Consider the following 20,996-nt stretch of genomic DNA (forward strand, 5'->3'; position numbering starts at 1 on the left):
TTTATTCAACATTTTTTAAAAATCTCCCAACTCACCCCACCAGCCACTTATCCACCAGGAATTTCCTGCAGCGTTAATATGTTGCACCATTCTATTCTTCACTACTTTTGCTCTTTTGCTCCATCTACTAAAAAGGTCCAAATCAGCCTTGTGAATACCTCCTCATCCTTTAAGACCCAACTCAAACATAACCTCTCAAGGAAGCTTTTCCTGCTGCTCCCAAGCACTCCCCGTGGACCACTGTCCTTGCTCTTACTCCTACAGTGTGTCCCTCTTCCTGTCTGTCCGTCCTCCTTGGAGCACATGACTGCAAGGCCCCTGCACTGGCAGGTCACCGGGTCTGCACAGAGAGGAAACTCTCAAGAATGTGCCCAACAGGAAACAAGTGAGTCCCTGAATCAGGGGCTATGCTTCCCTCCTATTTACATTTCCAACACCTCCTATACTCAGTCTTAGACAAATCAAAGACCAAAACCCTCCAGAAAGTAAAGGACTTTCAGAAACACATGAGCAGGAAGAGGGAAGGAGAAAACAGGTTAACACCCCGCCCCCCCCCCCACACACACACACAAATCATAGGACAGGCAAAGGAAACCCAGAAGACTGGCTCCCCCAGCCCTCCCTATATTCTACTGTATGGATCAGGAGAGCTAAAGAATCCTAAGATTCCACAACTGGATTTTAAAATCGCCACAAAACCATTTTAAAATAAAAATAAAGCAAAAATGACTTTAAGTCACTGAGATATGAATTTTTCACTGGAAAAGATCTTAGGCCAGTGTTTGCAACTACAACACCAAGACATGACAATGTGCTCTATTTCGTTACAGGTTGATCATACATACTGCCTTGAAATAAACCTATGCCTCACTCTTCCATGACAAAAATTCAAGAAAACACCACTACAAATCTGAGAACAGGGTGTGGTGGTGGCAAAGTCCCCTACCATAAGGAGACACAGCCTCCTTCTGTCTCTCCTCCACTGTCCTAATCTTACCCCAAGTCTCTCCTGGATTTACAAGAGTTCATTGTAAAATACCTCAGAAATCGTATCTGAGAAAGAGTGCTTTTTACTTTATTATTATAACTAAGATATCTTTTAGACGTTCAGATTACAAAGTGATTTGTATATAAAATATATAAAACAATGTTCATTCACTAAGTGGTATTTCAAGGACTTGAGCACCAGAGGGATAAACTAACAATGTTAATTTTGTATTCCTCACTGACAGGAAGAGAGACAGTAATCACTACGTGGCATTTCTAAATTTCAAACTAAAGGCAAAAATATATCATTAAACAGAAAGCTTTAAAATATTATATAGATAAAATATGTAATATACCCTTTATAATGAGTATATGAATGTTAATTTAAATTTTTTACAAAACTGAGAGATGCTGCATTTTACATTGTTACAAGCATAATTCATGCCACAGCATAAAACAAACGTTTTCTATCTATAACTCTTTAGCCAAAACAACCAGCCCAAACCAAATGCTTATTTTATTTGGATACATCTGTAGATATGATGGGTGTAATTAATTGTTCAGCTAAAATGCAATTCCAGGGTGCTTTTAATGATTTAGGTATACACAGCTTTAGTTCTCAGAACAGACTAAAAATAGTGATTTTAATTTATTCCTGCTGCCTACAATTACCCACAACCATGTATTTTTAAATATTTCCAGCCTATAAAAATTACTAATTTTTGCCACTTGTGTTTATCTGCATTTAGACTTAGATTTGGATAAATTAAGCTCTCAAGTGTTCCTTGTTTTATGAAACTCTGCGTGTTGTACACTTCACCACAAATAAATGACTTGTACCATTAGAGGTTTAAATAATGTAATGTATTTCATGCTCAGCCTGAAGCTGGATTCCAATGAAGTTGCTAATGCACGTAATGATTAAGTGTAACTCAAATACTAACTGTGTTGTTGAAAACATGACAGGCAATAATTTGGTCTATTATATTCTGCCATTTAATTGCCTAGTACAGACATTCTCTGACACATTATGAAGCAATGATTTACAATTATTCAAGCTGCAAAGGTCAGAAAGTGACATTATAATCATCTACATAGAGATCCCTTCTAATGCACAAAAACTAGGTAATGCCACACACACACACACACACACACACACAAAGAGTTTCACTGCATTAGTAACTTTCTATTTAAGGTTTCTTAAACCAAATAAGAATAAACAGCTCATAAGCACATTAATACACAATAGAAAATGTCTAGAATCTTTCCATGAACCCGGAGGTGACAGATTGAGAAAATGCCCTTATTCTCTCCCGATTCGGTAAGTTCTATGCAACTACTGAACTCTACACACAAGATTCAAGACCAGACACACAGGAAGCCAATCAGAAAAATCACCCAATCCCCAGACCAGGCGTCCTGGCATCCCTGTGAAGAGCGGCAGGCAGCACCCAGCTAGCACCTCTGAGGTTTATGCAGATCACAGGCCACTTACTAGTTTGCTACTGACTCTCTTTTTTTTTATTTTTTAAGTAAGTGGCCATGAAAAACAAAAACAGTAACCTAAACTCATCAATTTTTACCCCTCTTGTCCTAATGAAAAGACAATATCTTCATCTGTCTAGGCACCTAATTCTATTATACCATGTTCAATTTGTAATCACCCAAGTGCAATAAATTACCAACACATAAAGAACAGTGGAGAAGAGTAACAAAATCATTTAAAACAATGCTCTAATATGAGAAAAGTGGAACAGAGAAAGAGATACAAAAACAAACTGAATACCACAATGTTAAAGGAAAATACCATGCAAGCAAGTTTTTTAAAAGCAGAAAACAGAAGTGGCTAGGGGCTGGAAGGAGGTAAGTTACAGTTACTACATTCTGATGCAAACAACCTAGAGAGAAAAAAATAAGTACAAATTAAAGTCAGTAAGCAAAATAACAGATATTGCAAAAAGCAGAGAAATTAAAAAAAAAAAAAAGGGACAGTTAAAAGGAAGGAAAACAGTGGTCTACCATTACTACTGCATAATTTGAGTCCATCCCTAAAAACACTTTTAATCTCAAGTTTACCATCTGTACAATGGGGATAACAAACAGGAGATGAACAACCTCCTGACACCAGGAGACCAACAACAAAGTGCACGTTAATTAAGGTGTACACCAAGGCACAGCACTGCATCATTACTATTTATTACTGACAGTATTACATTTACTATTAAGTATATGCATATACAAAGAGAGAGAGTTAAATTTAAAAAGATCTAACAAAACATGGTATCTGTAAGCCACTGAAATTTCAAGTTATTTTTTTAGTAGACATTAATCTAGTAAAAATGTGTGTTTAACCTATTTTTTAAGCATATGTTCCCAACAAAATTATTAACTTGTGTATCAAGATGCTTTCTATTATTCTTATTCTCACCCCACTCGCCCCATGTCAGACCCACAGCACTTGTTCATATGAACTGCCCATTAAGTGCTCACTATAAATACACCTATATTGTATAAAATTCCTCCTGAGATCACATTTAGGAAACTGTACTTTTCAAAAACTGCTCGTCCTAAAAGTGAAAGTAAAATCAAAGGCTTTTTAAATGAAGTTATCAATAACAGGCTCTTAAAACAGGAATTGCAAAGCAACACATTTCTGAAATTTTTACGGCAACATGAGCACATAAAGCATGGGTAAACACAAGTGAAATCCTGAATTCTGAACCCTAGCTACCTGACAGGAATTAGACATCTAACACATTCAGATGCTTTACAAACTAACTTAAATCCATGATATACCGTAGCTAGGATTTGCCGATGAAGTGGAGAAAATGAATCTTTAAGCTCAATTTTAAGATAAAAGAAAATCAGTGTGGGTCCAAACAACTGAAGTAAAAGTTTAAAAGGTAGTCTTTGTTAAGGGAGTAGCTAATGCACAAGTCAAACTAAGCCTCAGTAAAAGTATTCAAGATACATAGTTGATGAGCATCTACATCCTTCGTATATAAAGATAGGAAAAACAAGTCAATTACAAGTAATCTAAACCATTAATATTGAGCTCAATTCAACAAAACGTACTGTCATTTTCATCAATTTCACTATAAAATGAGGTTTTTTTCAAGAAAAGCAAGAGGTTACTAAGACAAAATAATATAACAGTGTGAGCATTAATTTCATTTTTAAAATGTGCCTGCTCCGTTATTTCTATACATTATTACTCAATCAGAACTCTTTGAAGAACAGTTTATCTCTTGCAACTCAAGTAATGAAAAGGTTATTCATAAAATCCTAAGGGGCAGAGATGAAGGTACTGACTACTGCAGAAAGAAAAACACAGTGCAGGACCTTCTGTTTGTGACAAAATTATAGAGTTAATGTTCCTGAAAGATCACGTCACCTTTTAAAGCATGATTTTTTTAAAAGGTAAAATTTATAGCGATGAAAGCTAATGAAGAAACGCAGCATGAGCTGCTTATGCTCAGGAACTAATAGGTCCACTGAGCATTTCTAGGATTATTTAGCCATCAATGATAATGAATTGACATTGTCACTAATGTTAATGTACCAACGCTCTCTACCGCCACGAACCTGATAGCCAATTCTTGCTTTCTTCTATGTTTCTCACTTTAGCTTTTAACCTACATATTGCCCTATCCCTTCAAAACACACGAAATACAGATGCCCTATCAAATTTTTTCTTTACCATTAAAGGGTTCTAACTCATTACTGTTCTGTTTCAACTCCAGAGACCAAAAGGCCTTCTTCGATTTACTGCAATCCTTCAGAACTTTTAGCTTCACTGTGAAAATATCTACCCTATGCAAATTATCGTTACATCACTTTTAAATCAAATTCCACCTAAAAAAATTAAGAGAACTATTATTTCAAAGTCAGGTAAGATTCAATGACTACCATAATGCTAAAAGATACAATTTTGAAATCTAGATTGCTTTCTCTCCGTGCACACACACACGCAGACCTCTAGGACAGCAGTATGAAACTCAATATATCTCTCTGTATTTATAATTCTTTATCTTGGGAACCAAATATGTAAACCACTGGTGTGACACTTCAGTGGTGTGTGGTAAGCGGTGAGCTAGGCAAAGTGTGTGCTATTTAAATTGGACAATCAAAGCCAATCGATCATGTGTTGTTTTTGACTCCACCTATGCCAGAAACTGTTCTCTGATAAAGTTTCCTCTTCTCCTTCCCCAGACTTAGTAACCCTAATTAAAAAAAAAAAAAAAAAAAAAATGGATGGATGGAATTAGATTTCTAATAATAGAGCATGCAAAAGCTGCTTAATTATTTTGAAGAAATGAGGAAGAAACTGCTGATTGCCCCCTAACAGCAAATGTCCGCTGGAGTCAGGCCCTTCCTCTTTCCTATAACTCATATGGTAAAAAACAATAAATGAGGTATCTTTTAAAATTCCAAGGCCTAGAGCAATTAAAATGAACCATTTGGCACTCGACCCTCGCAGCTAAAATCAGTAGCAACAAAACTCATTCTCCCACTGATCTTCAGGGGGCTTTAGGGCAAAGGTTCATCTTCATTTACTTTAGCTGCAAGTCACTGAACCATCAATTCTGCCAATGAATAAATCACAGACCATGGTTAATAAAACTGCTTGCAAAGTTATTTGTAAAACTATCTTAAGGGTCAAAAAATGCAACGACATCCTGGAATAAAATGTACTGTCCAACAAGACAGAAACTGTTTTTGACTTAAAAGATATTTTACTCGGTAGTACCAACCAGAAGAATCTTCCCCTAAAAAAGGAAACCTACCATAACGTGTGCACATTGCATAACTGAATTGAACCTGCAGTACTTAGGGAATCAGCCATAAGAACTGCAGGTTTCTCAGGTTTCACAGAAAGTGTTTTCATACGATGCACTTCCGCGCTAACTTCTCTAGATTAATAGCATTAAAATATATTTTTAATCAGAGGTAGGGTATTAAAATCCAGCTTTGAATGTCCTGTGATATACCATAGATGTCGTGGCATTTTAAAACCTTTTAAACATTTCTGCTAAATTAATTAGTTGTGCATTAAGGCATCTCAGGGCTTCCTATTAAATGCAACACATCTGAGTGACAGTTTAACACCGAGAATGGTTCTTTAGAGGAAGAGCCGTTAACTAAAAATGGAAAACAGCAAGTTTTGAAATAAAGTTACACAAAAACATACATTATACACTGTTTATTTAAGCTTCATCTCTGTAGCAATCAGTAACCAGCCATCTGAAATTAAATCTTTTTCTGCCTTTCTCCTTATGGAGTATGTCCAGTCTATCCAAAGAGCCATTAATACGATTAAAATTAAAGCAGTATAGCAAAAGAAAAAAAAAAAAAAAAACCACACTTATATACTCCTAAAGCTGTATTATATATTTTTTTAAATGTCTTTAAATGGAATTTACAGTTCTCTCTGGCAATGTGAATGAACATCCTATAATTTAGTCAATTTACAGATTACAGGTTCAAATTGACCTTGTAGCCCATAAAATTGCTCATCTTCAGTAGAGGATTAGAAGTGGGAGAAGAATGTCATAACTGTATTTAAGGAATTTACCATAACAATGGAAAGGAGGATACGCATGCATAATTTTAGCCACTCTTACTCATATCAGTTTTGAATTCTGAAACAATGGCTATCGTGCACATGCTTCCTGGTTCACCACGGTAGAGATGGTTTCAATTTACTCACCCACAGACGTGACACTTGTATTCCCTCATCCCAAGGTGCCTTTTGACATGGTTTCTGGCATCACCAAGCTGAGCTGTTGCAAAATGGCATATCTTGCACTTGAATGGTTTTGATCCTAAGTAAATTTAACATAAAATATGATTTGAATTTGAATAATACATTACTGATAGTTTAAAAAGAGGCCTAGATCTTAAATCATACTTTTCATCTGTTTAGAAATTTCTGGCCCCAAAATGGAATACCTGCATTCCTTTCTAACTTGAATAGACCTGCATTCCATAATTATTCCGCCAAAGAAGACTTTGTTTCAGTGAGTGTTCCTAACTTGCAGTAACATTTCTAAGATTTAAAGTCAAAAGTGATACAGTTGAGCAGTACTAAGTAGGTAAGATGAACTAAAGAATTTTAAATATTTTCTAACAATTTGCAAAAATATCTTTTAAAGTCATTCAACATGTAAAATGGAGCATTATAAAAACAAATGCATACAGAGTAGCTGATATTTTATAAAGTACATTCATCATCAAATAAATTTCTCAGTGGCCAGCTCCCTTCCTCATATTTCTGCAGCTTTGAATTTACTCACATTAAGAAAGGCATTTCAGATTTTTTTTCTGACATTTATCCCAAATGATTCACTACGTTACTATTTTAATAGCACACAATGTAAGAATATACAATGGATAAGTTATTTGCTTTTATGATCATTTTATAGTCAAAAATCTGTGATGATTCTGCAAACCAGCAGTACTGACATTTTATTTATTGATTTCAAGAACAAATATTTCAACATAAAAAGCACAGTACCAAAATTTTTTTTTTTAAATTTCACAAAGATTAAACTATACTCAAATATGAGAAAACAAAATAACTTCAGCATCAACAAACCTAGTGTCAGGAATAGATAGATTGTAACTGGAACACAGTTACTAGCAGATAATCAGTACCCACATTAATGAGAAGCAACATTCCTTTAAGTGCAACATGTATATTATACCATTTTTCAATTTTCTAACCACTAAATCCTCAAATAAATCAAAATCATAAAAATCACAGTCTAAAATCACTACAATATGTTTCCAGATCCTTCGTATCATGTTTAGTACCTATTTGGTGAAATACCTCTTCTAATATAGTTAGACAGAATATGATATATGTGAACTTCAATAAATATACAAAGAAGAGCTCAAATAAAAAAAATTGCAATAAATCATATTTGATCAATGAACCTTTGTGCAGTGTCCTTGAAAAAAATAATCCTCCAAGAATACTTTGTTGAAATTGAAGCACTCAGTAAAAAATTTTAGAGTCTTAAATTTCAATTTAATTCCCAAAAGCTGACAAAAAAAGTGAAGCATTTAATTTTAATCTTCTAACAGAAATAAAAAAGTCAACAGTACTAAGCACGGGCAGACAAGGTTGAATATTTCACAGTTCAATGACAATGAAGCCAGATCTCTTAATACTTCCATTTCTACTGTTAGAAGTAGATGTAAAATACATTTAGCACCTGAATGGTTATATCTAGTCAGCTTTATATGTTTAAATGTCAAAAGCAGGTTGAGACTGCAGCTTACAGCAATCACATTCTATCAATCACATTAGAAACTACAGTTTATTTAAATGATTCTGATAAAACTAAGCCTATCACTACCTGGAAACACTTCATCTCGACACAGAATTCTATAAAGGGACATAGAAAACAAAAGAGTGAGAGAACCAATTTACCTGCACTTTAAATTGAAATGCATTAAAGGTAATAAGGCAATTAGGAAATTATTAATTAACAATAACATCAGGACTCCAAAGAAAATAAAGCCCTCAACATTTGCATTACAGTCTTGGTGAAAGCATCTCAAATCTCCTGTGGATGTAGGTTTTCCTCAGGGTCCCCCTACACTGCCACTGAGCTGAGTCCCTCGTGTGTGAGCGCAGGTGCCACGGCCTGGGTGCAGACCTTTCACGTTACTCCACGTGGCTCCTCAGTGGAAAGTTCTAGTTCCTCACTGCTAGTCTGCTAGTGTGTTGACAACACATAAATGAGTTATTCTGTTGACTGCTTTCGCGCAGAAATCAGGAGGTCCTGACTATTTTTCACATCATATATTCAGAACAGACTGTGTTAACATCTCCTTTCTGTGCCATAAAAATTCCAGGAAGTGGAGATAATACTTTCCTGCATAAGGGGGGGGGGAAAAAAAAGGTCCTCTTTTTTCTAATAATGTTTCCAGTTTTAAGCCTGCTAGGCACATCCCAAAATGAATCCAGGCATACTGTTTATAAGGCAAAATTTGTAAAGCCACGTATTTCTAAATTTATCTTCCTTGCAAGTGTATCGTGATTATTATAAACTGTCAATATTATTTTAAATAGTTTCATTCCTGGGTACAGCATTATCCACAGTAGGTTTTCTTCTTTTAATCTGGCCTCTGAGGTTTTTTGAAAGGGAAAAAACCAAAAACACTCTCTAGGCTTTCTGGCACCTTACAATTTTACCAAAAGAATTCCAAAGATTTTTAAAACTAAGTCTTCAGTCAGACCTACAACAGCCATTCCTCACCATCATTCATGGCTAATTGCTATGCATACATGGTTGTGAGGTGAACATTAAGAAAAATGACCTTCAAACTGTAGGTCTTAAAGAGTATATAGAACCCATCACCTAATGCTTCTCCACAACAGCCTCGATGCTACAACCCTCCCTAACCGCTGACCACTTCATTCTGTCCTTCACTCATTCATTCACTAAGTAACACCTTGAACCCACTCTGTGTGGGGCGTGGGGATGAAGAGTGAACAGAGCAGAGCCCAGGCCCTCCCTAGGCTTGGAATCAACGGACCAACTCTCCTCACCCTCTCTTCTCAAGTGGATTCAGCTTCTAAACTGTCAGATGCATATTAAGTTAAACACTACCAGCCCTCACATGAGACTTTTTCAGTGAAGTCACACAACTCCCTATCTCCCTGCTTGTGAACATTTCCAGAGAGCACAAGTGACCCCGTGCGCTCAGAGCATCCAATGAAGGGCTTCTGACAGTCTTCTAGTCTAATGACATCCACTAGCCATGTCTTAGGAAAGGAAAGCTCTAGCCGACAGAATATGGAGGAGAGAAAATGAACAGCTGATTCCGCACCCCTGATATAAGGGGAGAGGCAACACTGCCCTTTCTGCGCATGCTAATGACTTCACACAAGCCAAGGCACAGGAAGACTCCGCGGTGCTTTTTTCCTACAATTCTTGAAAACCAAAACTCATTTATTTCTTAGAGTGCCACTTTTATCGTGCTAAGGATGGGAAGAAAAGGTGACATAAAATATACAGTAAATCACAAAATATGAAAACAGGGATTGGAAGAGTAAGTCCTTTTCCAGTTAACCATTAATAACAGTCTCTGCATTACTACTTCATGGACATAAGCAAAGTATCAGAAAAGCAATTCATTTGAAGATGCCCAAGGAAAAAAGAAAAAAAAAAAAAACAACAACAACCCTGGATCAAAACTGGGAGACAACGTCCCCCAAAAAGTGCCTTGAAAACTGAAATGGCAGACTAGTATTGTGTCCGGAGGAGCGGGGCTCTTTGTGGTGCTTCGGAACACAATAAAAATGTACTTGCTGATAAGCCCAACAGAAGATGTTAAAAAGTATGCTAACTTTTACTAAATGTTACAATCAATGATGTAACTTATATAAGTAGGGTTACTTTGTCACATATTGATAGTTACCTCACTTTCACATCCACATTAACTTGATTTTAAATGCAATTAATACATATAGTCAAGGAAGACTAATGGACTACATTCTGCACTTAACCTAGTGGACGTTTTCAAATGGCACAAGTGACCAGTGCAAACCTATTTTGCATTGTAAACGACTAAATAAATCTTAATGGATTAAGAATGATCAGCTATCAACACACAAGGGAAATTAAGTGCTGAAATGCCTACATTGATTATTTTAAATTATTAGCCTTACTCTGTTCTTGAATTTGTATGCTTTTAGTGAGCTTTAACACATTTACAAGACTTATTGACTATAATTACAAGAGAATTCAAGTAATGGACACATCAATTATAAGCAACATGTCTTGACCCGACAGTTGCATAAAGAATTCTAAAAAGAGGTCCATTAGCATCTTCCTCTTAGTTTTATTCAGTTTTTATCTGCCTTTAGAGGGCATGTTAAAAAAGTACATACCTTCTACACATGTGAACAAGCCTGATTTCTAAAAGCCAGATCACTCCATAAAGTGAGCACAGTACTGACAGAGGTATTAATAACGCCAAGAAATCAGTATTTGGATTTATTCCCCAACAACAGTGCCACTGCATGAAGAATTGGGACCAACAGTACAATGTTTGTATTTACCCTGATTAATCTTATGCAGGTTGCCCTCTTACTTTCTTCAATGAAAAACTTTTATCTATCTTTAATCTCCCTAAACTAGTAATGTTTCATACTCTTTTGTCTTCCTCCTTGTAACCATGCACTAAGTTTCAAAAACTGCATGAATTTAAAGTATAGCTTTAATAATAAGCCATTATTTAAAAGTACAGTAAAATAAACCTTACAGTTTTAATGAAAATATGTTCATTGAAATGTGAATTTATTATTCAAATCCACTCATAAATTCAACCATGGAGACAGAACTTGTCTAAGCAGAGCACAATGATTTAGAAAAGCTGTCTATTTAAAATAAAGAATGTATGGCAGGTTTATAGAAACAGTGCAGTGAATTTTTACATAAATTTAGAACAGTGGCTTATGCATTTTCCACAAAAAAAAAAAGTTTAAAAAAAATTTCCACCCCAAATTAAACATTAAAATGGAACACTACATTTGACAGCGCACAGAAACTAAATCAGGCGCTGCCTTCATGAAAACCAAACCCCCAGGACATACTAACTTTGAAAAGTGTTCACTAATTCTGATCCTTGAAAGTAGAATCTTGTTGCCTGGGAGTTACGCTTTTCAATATAAACCATCTGGCAATGAATAATTTTAAATCCCTAAAATTCTAAGAAAATTTTTATAATTTCATTCCTCAAAAGCCATTTAATATGTCCTCTGAAACCCACCGTGCCCCTTAATAGCTACCTTGGAAAACCAAACAATTAGGACTCAGAAGCAACTGAAAAGCTGTTAAGAAACAGGACTCTAACAAAGGCATCAGGGGGGCAAGGCTTTTTGATAAAATGAAAAGAAATTTGTCAAATAACCTGCCTTGGAATCACTAAGGCTTAATTAACTTTGGAAATGTTAAATGTCCACACTGACTTAGGGCAGATGTCCAGAATGCCACCCAGCAGGGTCACGTGAGCCAGGCGGAAGGACAACAACCAAAGGCAGCACGGACTCTGTATCTGGATGGGAACAAACATCCCAATTTTATCCTTCGTTTGCACTGTATATGTCAACACAGGTTTGCGGAAGGGTACATACCTGTATGAGTGCGAATATGTGCTAGAAATGCCATCGAATTGCTACTTCGACACATCTTCCCACAATACTTGCAAACGTTTCCCTGATTTTCTTCTCTCTCGCGGTTGATTTGCTCAGTGTCTTCCACTATGTACTTGTTCACCTCCCGGAGCAGCTCTTCATGCTGCCCTTTAATATGTAGAAATAAATTCTGTTCTGAATCAAAGGGCTCCGTACATTTGACACATTTAAAGGTGGCCCCTCCCTCCGGAAGCTCCTCTACACTGGCCTGTTCATTTCTCATATGACCAGCACTGGCCAAATGCTGATGGAGGTTGCTCTCTGTGTAGAATGATTTTCCACACAGTAAACAATGAAAGTGTTTCTCTTTTGTAGGATGTTTCATGGCTATGTGAACATTCAGTCCACTCAAACCATCTGCTAAGAAGCCACAGTCATCGCAACGAATTCGTGTGGATTCACCGAAGGAACTACCTTCAGATTTCTTCTTTTTCACACCTTGAGCACAGTCTTTTAAGGGCAACTCACTAATCCTTACGCCTGTTGTTACCAGACCCTCTTCGGATGGGTCTAACAATTCTCCATCTTCAGGGTTCTTTATCCTTATTATGGAAGAATCAAACCGGCCAAAACTGTACATGGCCTGTCCTTTGTCATCAATACTGATTATAGTCTCATAAACATCATTACTTTCAACTGTGCTATCAGAAGCTGGACCATCCTCTTCCAAAATAATTTTCGTTTCATGTTGGGAATTCATCAGAATTTCCTTGTTCTCCAGAACAGCGTCTTCTTGGATATCTTCCAAATCCTCTGAACTCTGCACACTCCCAACTTCGTTCTGACCACCACTCTCCAGGTTTAGCTCCTGCCTTGTCCTTGTCATCACATCAGGGACAGTGCCGTCAGCCAGATGCCCTCCCCTGAGACCTCCAGGACATCCATGTTTGCTAAGGGTTTTATCTGCATTCTCCCCTGCCTGGCCAACATCGCTCTCACTGAGCATGCTCGCATCGCCACGGTCATTCAACGTACTGTGGGCTCTCTCTACTGCCTCATAATCCAAAGCTGAGCTTCCTGAATTCTGAAATCTGCCTGGGGAGCCACAATTGGAGGAAATATTAAGGGACACCATCTCCTCAGGTTTCAGAGCTTTATCCTTGGCCAAGGGCTGTTGGAAAGTTTCACAAAAGGAATGATCTTCACTGAGATTAGATTCTTCTTCAGTCTCAATCTCTACAGAGGTGGGAGCACGGAGGACCTTAGACACGTCTAGATTAGCATCCTCATCCAAAACACAACAATCAGCAGTACTTTTAGATTTCAGAATTTCTTCAGATGGCTGGTCTGATATTATTTGATATTCTTCAGAATTGTGTTGGTGCTGCTCTTCAGGGATAATGATATTTTTGGACACGTCCGCAGAATTTGCTTCTATGTCAGAAGAGGTCAGGTAACACTGCCTTTTCAACTTGTGTTTTTCTGTGGCTGCATGCCTAGTCATCTCTCGACGAGTCACAGCATAGTAATCGCAGGCCATGCAATAAAAAGCAAATTCTTTTGTATGTTTCCGTTTTATGTGCAGTTCTAGAGAAGCAGAAGAGTGAGCGTTAAACTCACAGTGTACACACTTGTTATCACTCGTACCCGTAACATCTCTCTGAGAGCATGCATCCACCTGCTGGAGAGGGTCCTCTGGTTCTAGAGACATTTGTTCCTTTTTATCAGTAAGCTGACTGTTGACTTCCCCATCTGTAGAATGAAATACATTTTCAATTTCGACTTCAGTTGGATTTCCATGCTCTGCCACTGGCTTTTCTGAAGTGGAGGTATCTGATTCTGCTGACCTGTTAGCAAGTTCATCTGAACCTGCTGAGGTGGCAGTCTTTCTACAGGCTTCAAGGTTGCCCCCTTCGGGGCCAACAATGATATCTGAACTCTGCTTGCCATTTGCTTCTATTTCTACACGTCCTTTATGTTTCTTAGTGGCACAATGACGCTCCATATCTCCCTTTGTTACGGTATAATACTTACACACTTTGCATAAATAACTATACTGGTGACTGTGTTTTCGTCGAATGTGAACGGTCAGGTTGGTAATACTAGAGGCCAAGAGACCACAATGAGAGCATGTCCGCGAGACGTTACCTTTGGGTCTCCCTCTCTTTGGAGTAGCGGTCAAAGCTACCTCACCCTCTTTGGTGGTTACACCAGGCTGTGGCGCTTCCTTGGTAGTCAGTAGGCTCTTTTCAAGACAGGAATGCTCCTGCAGCTGCACACCTTCTACATGGCCTTCGATCCTTCCATTTCCAGAAATGTGAAACTCTTCTTTTTTGTCATTTGCACCTATACACACCCTTTCAATACATTCTTCAAAACTTAAGCCGATGTTGTTTTTCTTGGCATTTTCAAGATGCTTGCTTCTCTTAATGTGCTTCTCCATTCCTTCCTTGCTCAGCGAGTAAAGATTACACGCTTTACAAAGAAAGTGATAGTCCTGGCCGTGCCGGAGCTTGATGTGTCTTGTGAGAACAGTGGACGACCGTGTTTTATAAAAACACTTCTTACACTGAAACTGAGGCTTGCTTGAATGCCTCACTTCATGCCCATGGCTTACCCTGGACTTAGCAGGTTCTTCCTGAGCTGCTTTACCTGACTCACTCATAGGATCTTTTATATTTTCTGATTCTAAAGTACTTAAGGGTAAAGTTTGTAAAGCCAAATCACTGTTAAATGACTGGGAAGTCTTTGGTTGAACCAATAAACGAATATGCTTCTCGGTTGTTGTGTGTTCTTCCATGTCTTTCTCAGACAGGAAGAACAGATTGCAAGGAGCGCAAAGAAAACCCATATTGTGCTTTTCTTTCATGTGGTCTCTAAGATTTAGTTCATTCTCAGAAATAAATGAACAGCACTGACAGGTGAGGCCAGCGGCAGTGTGCAGATGCTGGTGGTCGTGCAAATGCTTGTCTGAGTCCCCCCTCGACGTGCTGGAAAAGCCACACGCCTGACAGCAAAGCTTCACCTCTCCAATGGGGCCCCTCTCCCCGTGGCTCTCCACGTCTGTCCTATTTGTTGCCACGTGACCACAGTCTGGACCAGCACACATCTGATGATCAGTAGTTGGCCTCACGGTCGCAGAGCGAAAGGAGCACGCAACATGGCAGCTTCTTTTGTCCTGCGTCAGGTCCGGGGTTTCCGAGGAAGTCCCACACAGACTGTGGACACCACCACTCGTTTCTACATGATTGGCCACAGATTCTGCTTCACGTGTCTTCACCTGGGTTCTAAAGTGTTTCATATACATCCTCTGGGTGTCATTAGCTCCTCTTTTACTAATTCCTAAAAGATTAAACCTTTTCTTGGCCTGGCCTTTTAAAGTAAATGTGCCAGTTCGCCGTCGGAAGCTACTGCCCAGCGTGAGGACGTTTCGCTCGGGTCTTGGTCTCGAGCTCGCACTGACACTGGGTGCTGCCTGTAGGGTATTTTTGGTAGATTCTAATTTATCAAAGAGACCCTCGGAGCTTACCAATGCTCCTAACTTTTTACTTTTACTCTGGTTTTCAGGATTTCGAGCTATAGCAAGGGAAGTTACGTTTTCTTCAACAATCTCTACTTTTTCTGATGAGGTGTTCCTAGACGGCATCATTTCAACAAGCAGCTCACAGCTGCTTCCACCCTGCTTAGAAACGCTTCCTCGGAAATCTTTAAATTTGCTTCCAACATTTCGTAATCCTTTTGAATCACCAGTCTTTGCTACTGGTTTAGAAGCTCTTGGTTTTACGCGAACATTTTTTGTGCCCATGGTACATGGTTTCTTAGGAAAGGGCTGTTTTGTTAAGATCTGTACAAATCCTCCACGAGCAGCAAGATTCTGACGCCGGAGGTGTGTTTTGCCAAGATAATGTGCATTCAGCAGGTTTTCTTCCACACACTGAAAGCCGCAGAGATCACAAGAAAAGACCTGGGGCGGCCCATGTGCCTGCCTGATGCGCACATGTGGCGCCGTGCCGCTCTCTGCCGTGTGGCCGCAGGGACAGCACGCGTGCTCCTCAGACTGCTGCGTGTGGCACTCAGAGTGCTTCTCCAGATCCGCGCAAGAAGAAAACAAATGACCACAGACGCTGCACTTGAGAACCGTCTCTACGCTTCCCGTGGTACAACTAACACTGATCTCTTTCAGGGGGAAAGGAGATTCTCTTTCCGGATCGAGGGAGACCACTTCCTGAGCAGACTTTTTTTCAGGGTCTGCTTTCAGAGAAACAGCATCGACAGTGCTAAAACTGCAAGGAGGGGAGAAGGTAGTGGGAAGACAGGTGCCTCCATCCGGGCATCCCCTCAGGAGGCTCCCCTTCGCGGTCTCACCTAACGGGATATGCACTTCTGGGACTGTGCTCTCACAAGTGTCTAGCCCGGGAACGCCCTGCTCTTCAGACTTTAGGCGCTCTGCCTCGGCTGATAATTTCATTCGTTTGGAAGCACGTTTGTTCCCGTCTTCCACCACAGTGACACTGCCAAAGTGTGAGGATTCTGAAAAACCTCTTTTGCTGGTGCAATTCTCTGAAGAATTTGCTATCACATCAAATACGGGCCCACAATCTACATCATTAGTTGAAGAATTTCTCAAGTCTCTTGCTTCTTTGTTTCTGTTTTCATCCTCATCATTCTCTGGCTTCTTCTCAGTATCCATCGTGAACAACGTGCTGATGATGCTTCTTGCGTCAGGGCAGCTCACTTGGCATTCATAACCTGTGCAGCAAATAAACACCTTGTTAAACCTCTGAATGTAGAGAACACACACACATACTTCGTCTAAAAGTCAACATAAGGTGACACACTGAATGAAAAAAATTTCATAGCCTCAAGATTTCCTTTATCTTGAGATGTACTCAATGGCACGTGTGAAGTCCTTATGAAAAGGACGAAGTCAGATCTGGGGAATAGCATCACCACGCTGCTGAATCAGGAAGCAACACTACGGCATCTCTGATGGAAGAAGTGCTCCCAACCAAGCTTGCAAAAAAACTCCCATGAGTCAATTCTCTTTACTACTACATTTCAGCTTACTATTTTTTTTTTTAAACAGAGAAGCCGTCTTTTCAAATTTCATTTCAGTGAAACCCCCATCTGTAAAACAGATTAAACAAAACTGCTGTGATGCAAGCCAGGAAGTCGGGCCTTCCCCTCTGCAGTCTCCCAACTGAAGCCTAAACCCCAGTGTGAAACTTAAAAACAACTGCTTCATCCTTTTCCCCTGCAGCAACGAGCCTTAGCACGATTTTTCTAAATATACCCTAATTAACAACATGCACATTCTCATCGCACATCACTATTCCTGCTCAAACTCTCCTGCCAATGAAAAGCCCCTCCTATTCCCACTGTCAATCACCGGTTTCCTCATCTAACAGCCATTCTGTACCATCTGAAGGTTAATGACAAACGGAAACGTCAGCAGGAAAGCAGGATTAATGAAGCAAATTTTGGGAGGAGAAAAGAATTTCACTGAATAAAATGCTTTAAAATCAATAATATTGATTTTATTTTTCATTATGCTATTTAATTCAATTAAAACATATCATTTTTCCATTTACATTACACCAGGATTGGAATTTTTAGCCAAATGCCATTGGATTTGATGTGAATACAAAACCATCAATTATGGCCTCAAAACTAATGATAACTATTTTTAACTATTTTAACTACTTTTTCATAACGACGATAAATCCAATAAAGGCTATTGTTCTGACTCTGCTAACAGTGGGGAACAAAATATATTTATGTGATACCAAAAGCATGAGCAACAAAATAAAAAGTGGATAAACTGGGCTTTATCAAAATTAAAAATTTCAAATGACAAAGTAAAAAAACAACCCACAAAGCGGGGAAAACTTTTTGCAAATCATATACCTGACACAGGACTTAATCTAGAACATACAGAGAACTCTGACAACTCAATGATAAAAAGATGAACCAATTTCTAAATGAGCAAAAGGGGCTCTGTATATATTTCTCCAAAGAAGATACACAAACAGCCAAAAAGCACGTGAAAACATACTCTATCCGTAGTCATTAGAGAAATGCAAACCAAAACCATAACGCAATACCATTTCATACTCATTAGGATGGCTAGAATCAAAACGTCAGACATAACGAGCGTTGCTGAGGATGTAGAGACATCAGAACAATCACACAAAGGCTAGTGGGGATGTAGAACAGTGATGCCACTTTGGAAAGAGTGGCAGTTCCTCAAATGACTAAGCATGGAGCTACCATACAGCCCATCAGTCCCACTCCCAGGTATACACCCAAGAGAAGTGAAAACATTTGTCCTTGAGAAAACCTGTATACAAATGTTTACAGCAGTATTAGTCATAATAGCCAGGGGGTGGAAACAACCCCAATGTTTACCAACAGATTAATGGAAAAACAAAATGAGGTACGTCCATATCCACACGATGGAATACTCGGCCGCATAAAGGAATGGTGCTGCCATATGCCACAGTATGCGTGAACCTTGGAAATGCTAAGTGAAAGAAGCCAGTTACTAAAGACCACATAGCATAGGATTGCTTTCACAGGAAATGTCCAGAATAGGAACATCTATAGCTATAGAAAGTAGGCCAGTGGTTCCTCAGGGCTGGGGGAGGGGAGCAAGTCGGGGGGGAAAGCTAAAGAACACAGGGTTTCTTTCTGAGGTGATGAACATGTTCTAAAATTTACTGTGGTGATGGTTGCACATGTCCGTGAATATACTTAAATCCATTAAATTGTAGTTCAAATGGATAATGTGTATGGTATGTGAATATCTCAATAAAGCTGCTTAAAAACATATAAAGTGTCGAATATAACCTACAACACAAAAACATCTTGTATTTGTTACTGTGTTACAAGAACAGACTGTACCATTCTTGTAAAAGAGTGAAAAAGATAAATGTACATAGTTTCATTACACTTACAAGATGTTTACCATTTCTCAGGATGTGATCCAGAAAATATAAATTAAGTAAGAGGTTAATAGATGTTTGGGGAGGAAAAACAAACCCCTGGTCAAATAAGTTTAGGAAACTCTGGCTTGAACCACAGTTTCTTTACCATAGGATGTCTCAGCACACAAGCATTTCCCAAACCAATTTCATTACAGAACTCATTATTTATAAAGAATCAAAAGACCAGTTCTAACACCCTTTAGAAAATGCTCCTTTAAATAAAGGACTGGTTCTGCTATTCAACATTTGTAATTAAAGAGTAAACGGGGGGGGAGGGGGGATGAATCGTCCATCTGTTCCAGAAACATCACGGAGTACCTACTACACGCCAAGTACTCTTGGTTGTAGATACTGGAATTACAGCAAAGAACAAACACAAAACCTCTGCCTTACATTATAAAGGGTAGGACAATTTTTTTTAAAAGAAATAGTGCCCAGTCCAGAACATATACTTGAAGAAGAGTCACAGGGACTGGATTTACTCTCATGCATGGAACAACTAAAAAAGAAAAAAACAGACAAAATCTATGAAACAACAGCATAACACTCTGGACATCAGAAACTAAAGGACAGTGATCAGAGATGAGATGCAAACAAGAGGAGTCCCAGCTTACAGCCTGGAGAAAGGACCCAGGCCACAGCACAGCAACGAGATCCCAGACAGAGCCCAGGGGTCTCCCAACAGAGTTGAGGGGCAGCTAGAATCTGTAGGGCAGAGTCCGAGAGAGGAGAAGCCCGGAGACCTGCAAGGGGTCCCTCATGGGTGCCCTATCAAGATAGAGATCACTCCACTCCATCTTCCCCAAAAATTGTCTCCTACCCCTCACACTCACTCCTGGGTAACTCCCCCTCCCTGAGGCAACCATTGCCCAGTCCTCTTCTGCAATGAATTAGTCTCGCCTGTCCCGGAAGTTCATATAAATGGAATCAGACAACAGGCCTCTTGCGGGGAAGGAGGGTCTGCCCTCCTTTGCTCAATGCAATGTTTCTGCTGCATGTATTAACAGTGCACGCGTCCCACTTCAGTGAGAGCAGAGTTCTGTCATAGAGGTACACCACAATTCCGTGGATGGACACCTGAGCTGTTTCCCCTTCTTTGGCTAATATGATAAAGCCGCTATGAATATTCTCAAACAAGTCTTTTTATGAACATATATGTGCATTCCTTCTGTGTAAATACCTCAGGGTAGTAAGGCTGGATTACAGGGACAGATGTGTATGCTAATCTTGTGAGAAACTGTCTGCTTGATTTTCTTACATAGCCACCAGCAACGTCACGCATTTTGACTGATCCACACATTCTCACAAATATTTGATGCTGTCAGTCTTTTCAATTTCAGTCATTCCGGTAGGTGTGTATGGCTCTAATCTGCACTTCCCTGATGACTACTGATGGTGCCGAATAGTTTGTTATGTGCTTTATGAAATGTTTGCTAGCCTTTTGCCCACTTCTTACACAGGTTGTCTATTTTATTATTGAGCCAGGGGAGGTGCTTATGTGTTCTGAATATAAATCACGTGTCAGATATAGGTTTCACAAATATTTTCTCCCTTTTCACTTTATTAATGTCTTTCGATAAGCAAGAGTTTTAAATTTTGATAAAATCCGTTTTTTTTCCTGTTCTGGTTATCTGTATGTCTGGTTTATTCTGTCTCCCCATACTAGAAAGAGCATGGTTTATTTTATCCACCCTTACATCCGAAGAGCCTAGAACAATTCCAAGCACATATAAGGTACTAAAATAAACAAATACCTCATTGTGGTATAAGAAATGTCTCTTCCCCAAGTATTCATAGGTAAAATGAAATATGTCTGAGATAACACTTCAGAACAGTCCAGCAGAGGGGCACAGTGAAGGCTATGTGCTGAA

The 20,996-nt window shown here is 38.9% G+C and overlaps 1 protein-coding gene across 1 annotated transcript in view; it reads right to left on the reverse strand.

Annotated features, from left to right (window-relative positions):
* The window catches only part of ZNF407 (zinc finger protein 407), a 440,591-nt gene that overhangs the window by 397,012 nt on the left and 22,583 nt on the right, over nucleotides 1–20,996 (reverse strand). Inside the window, exons 2-3 of the mRNA XM_021686162.2 lie at nucleotides 12,140–16,888; nucleotides 6,698–6,812 (exon numbers count right to left, since the gene is read on the reverse strand). Of these exons, the coding sequence (XP_021541837.1) occupies nucleotides 6,698–6,812; nucleotides 12,140–16,829 (4,805 nt within the window). The 5' untranslated portion in view covers nucleotides 16,830–16,888. The remainder of the gene's footprint in view (nucleotides 1–6,697; nucleotides 6,813–12,139; nucleotides 16,889–20,996) is intronic.

This window comes from Neomonachus schauinslandi, chromosome 14, assembly GCF_002201575.2.
Source record: "Neomonachus schauinslandi chromosome 14, ASM220157v2, whole genome shotgun sequence".
Lineage (NCBI taxonomy): Eukaryota > Metazoa > Chordata > Mammalia > Carnivora > Phocidae > Neomonachus > Neomonachus schauinslandi.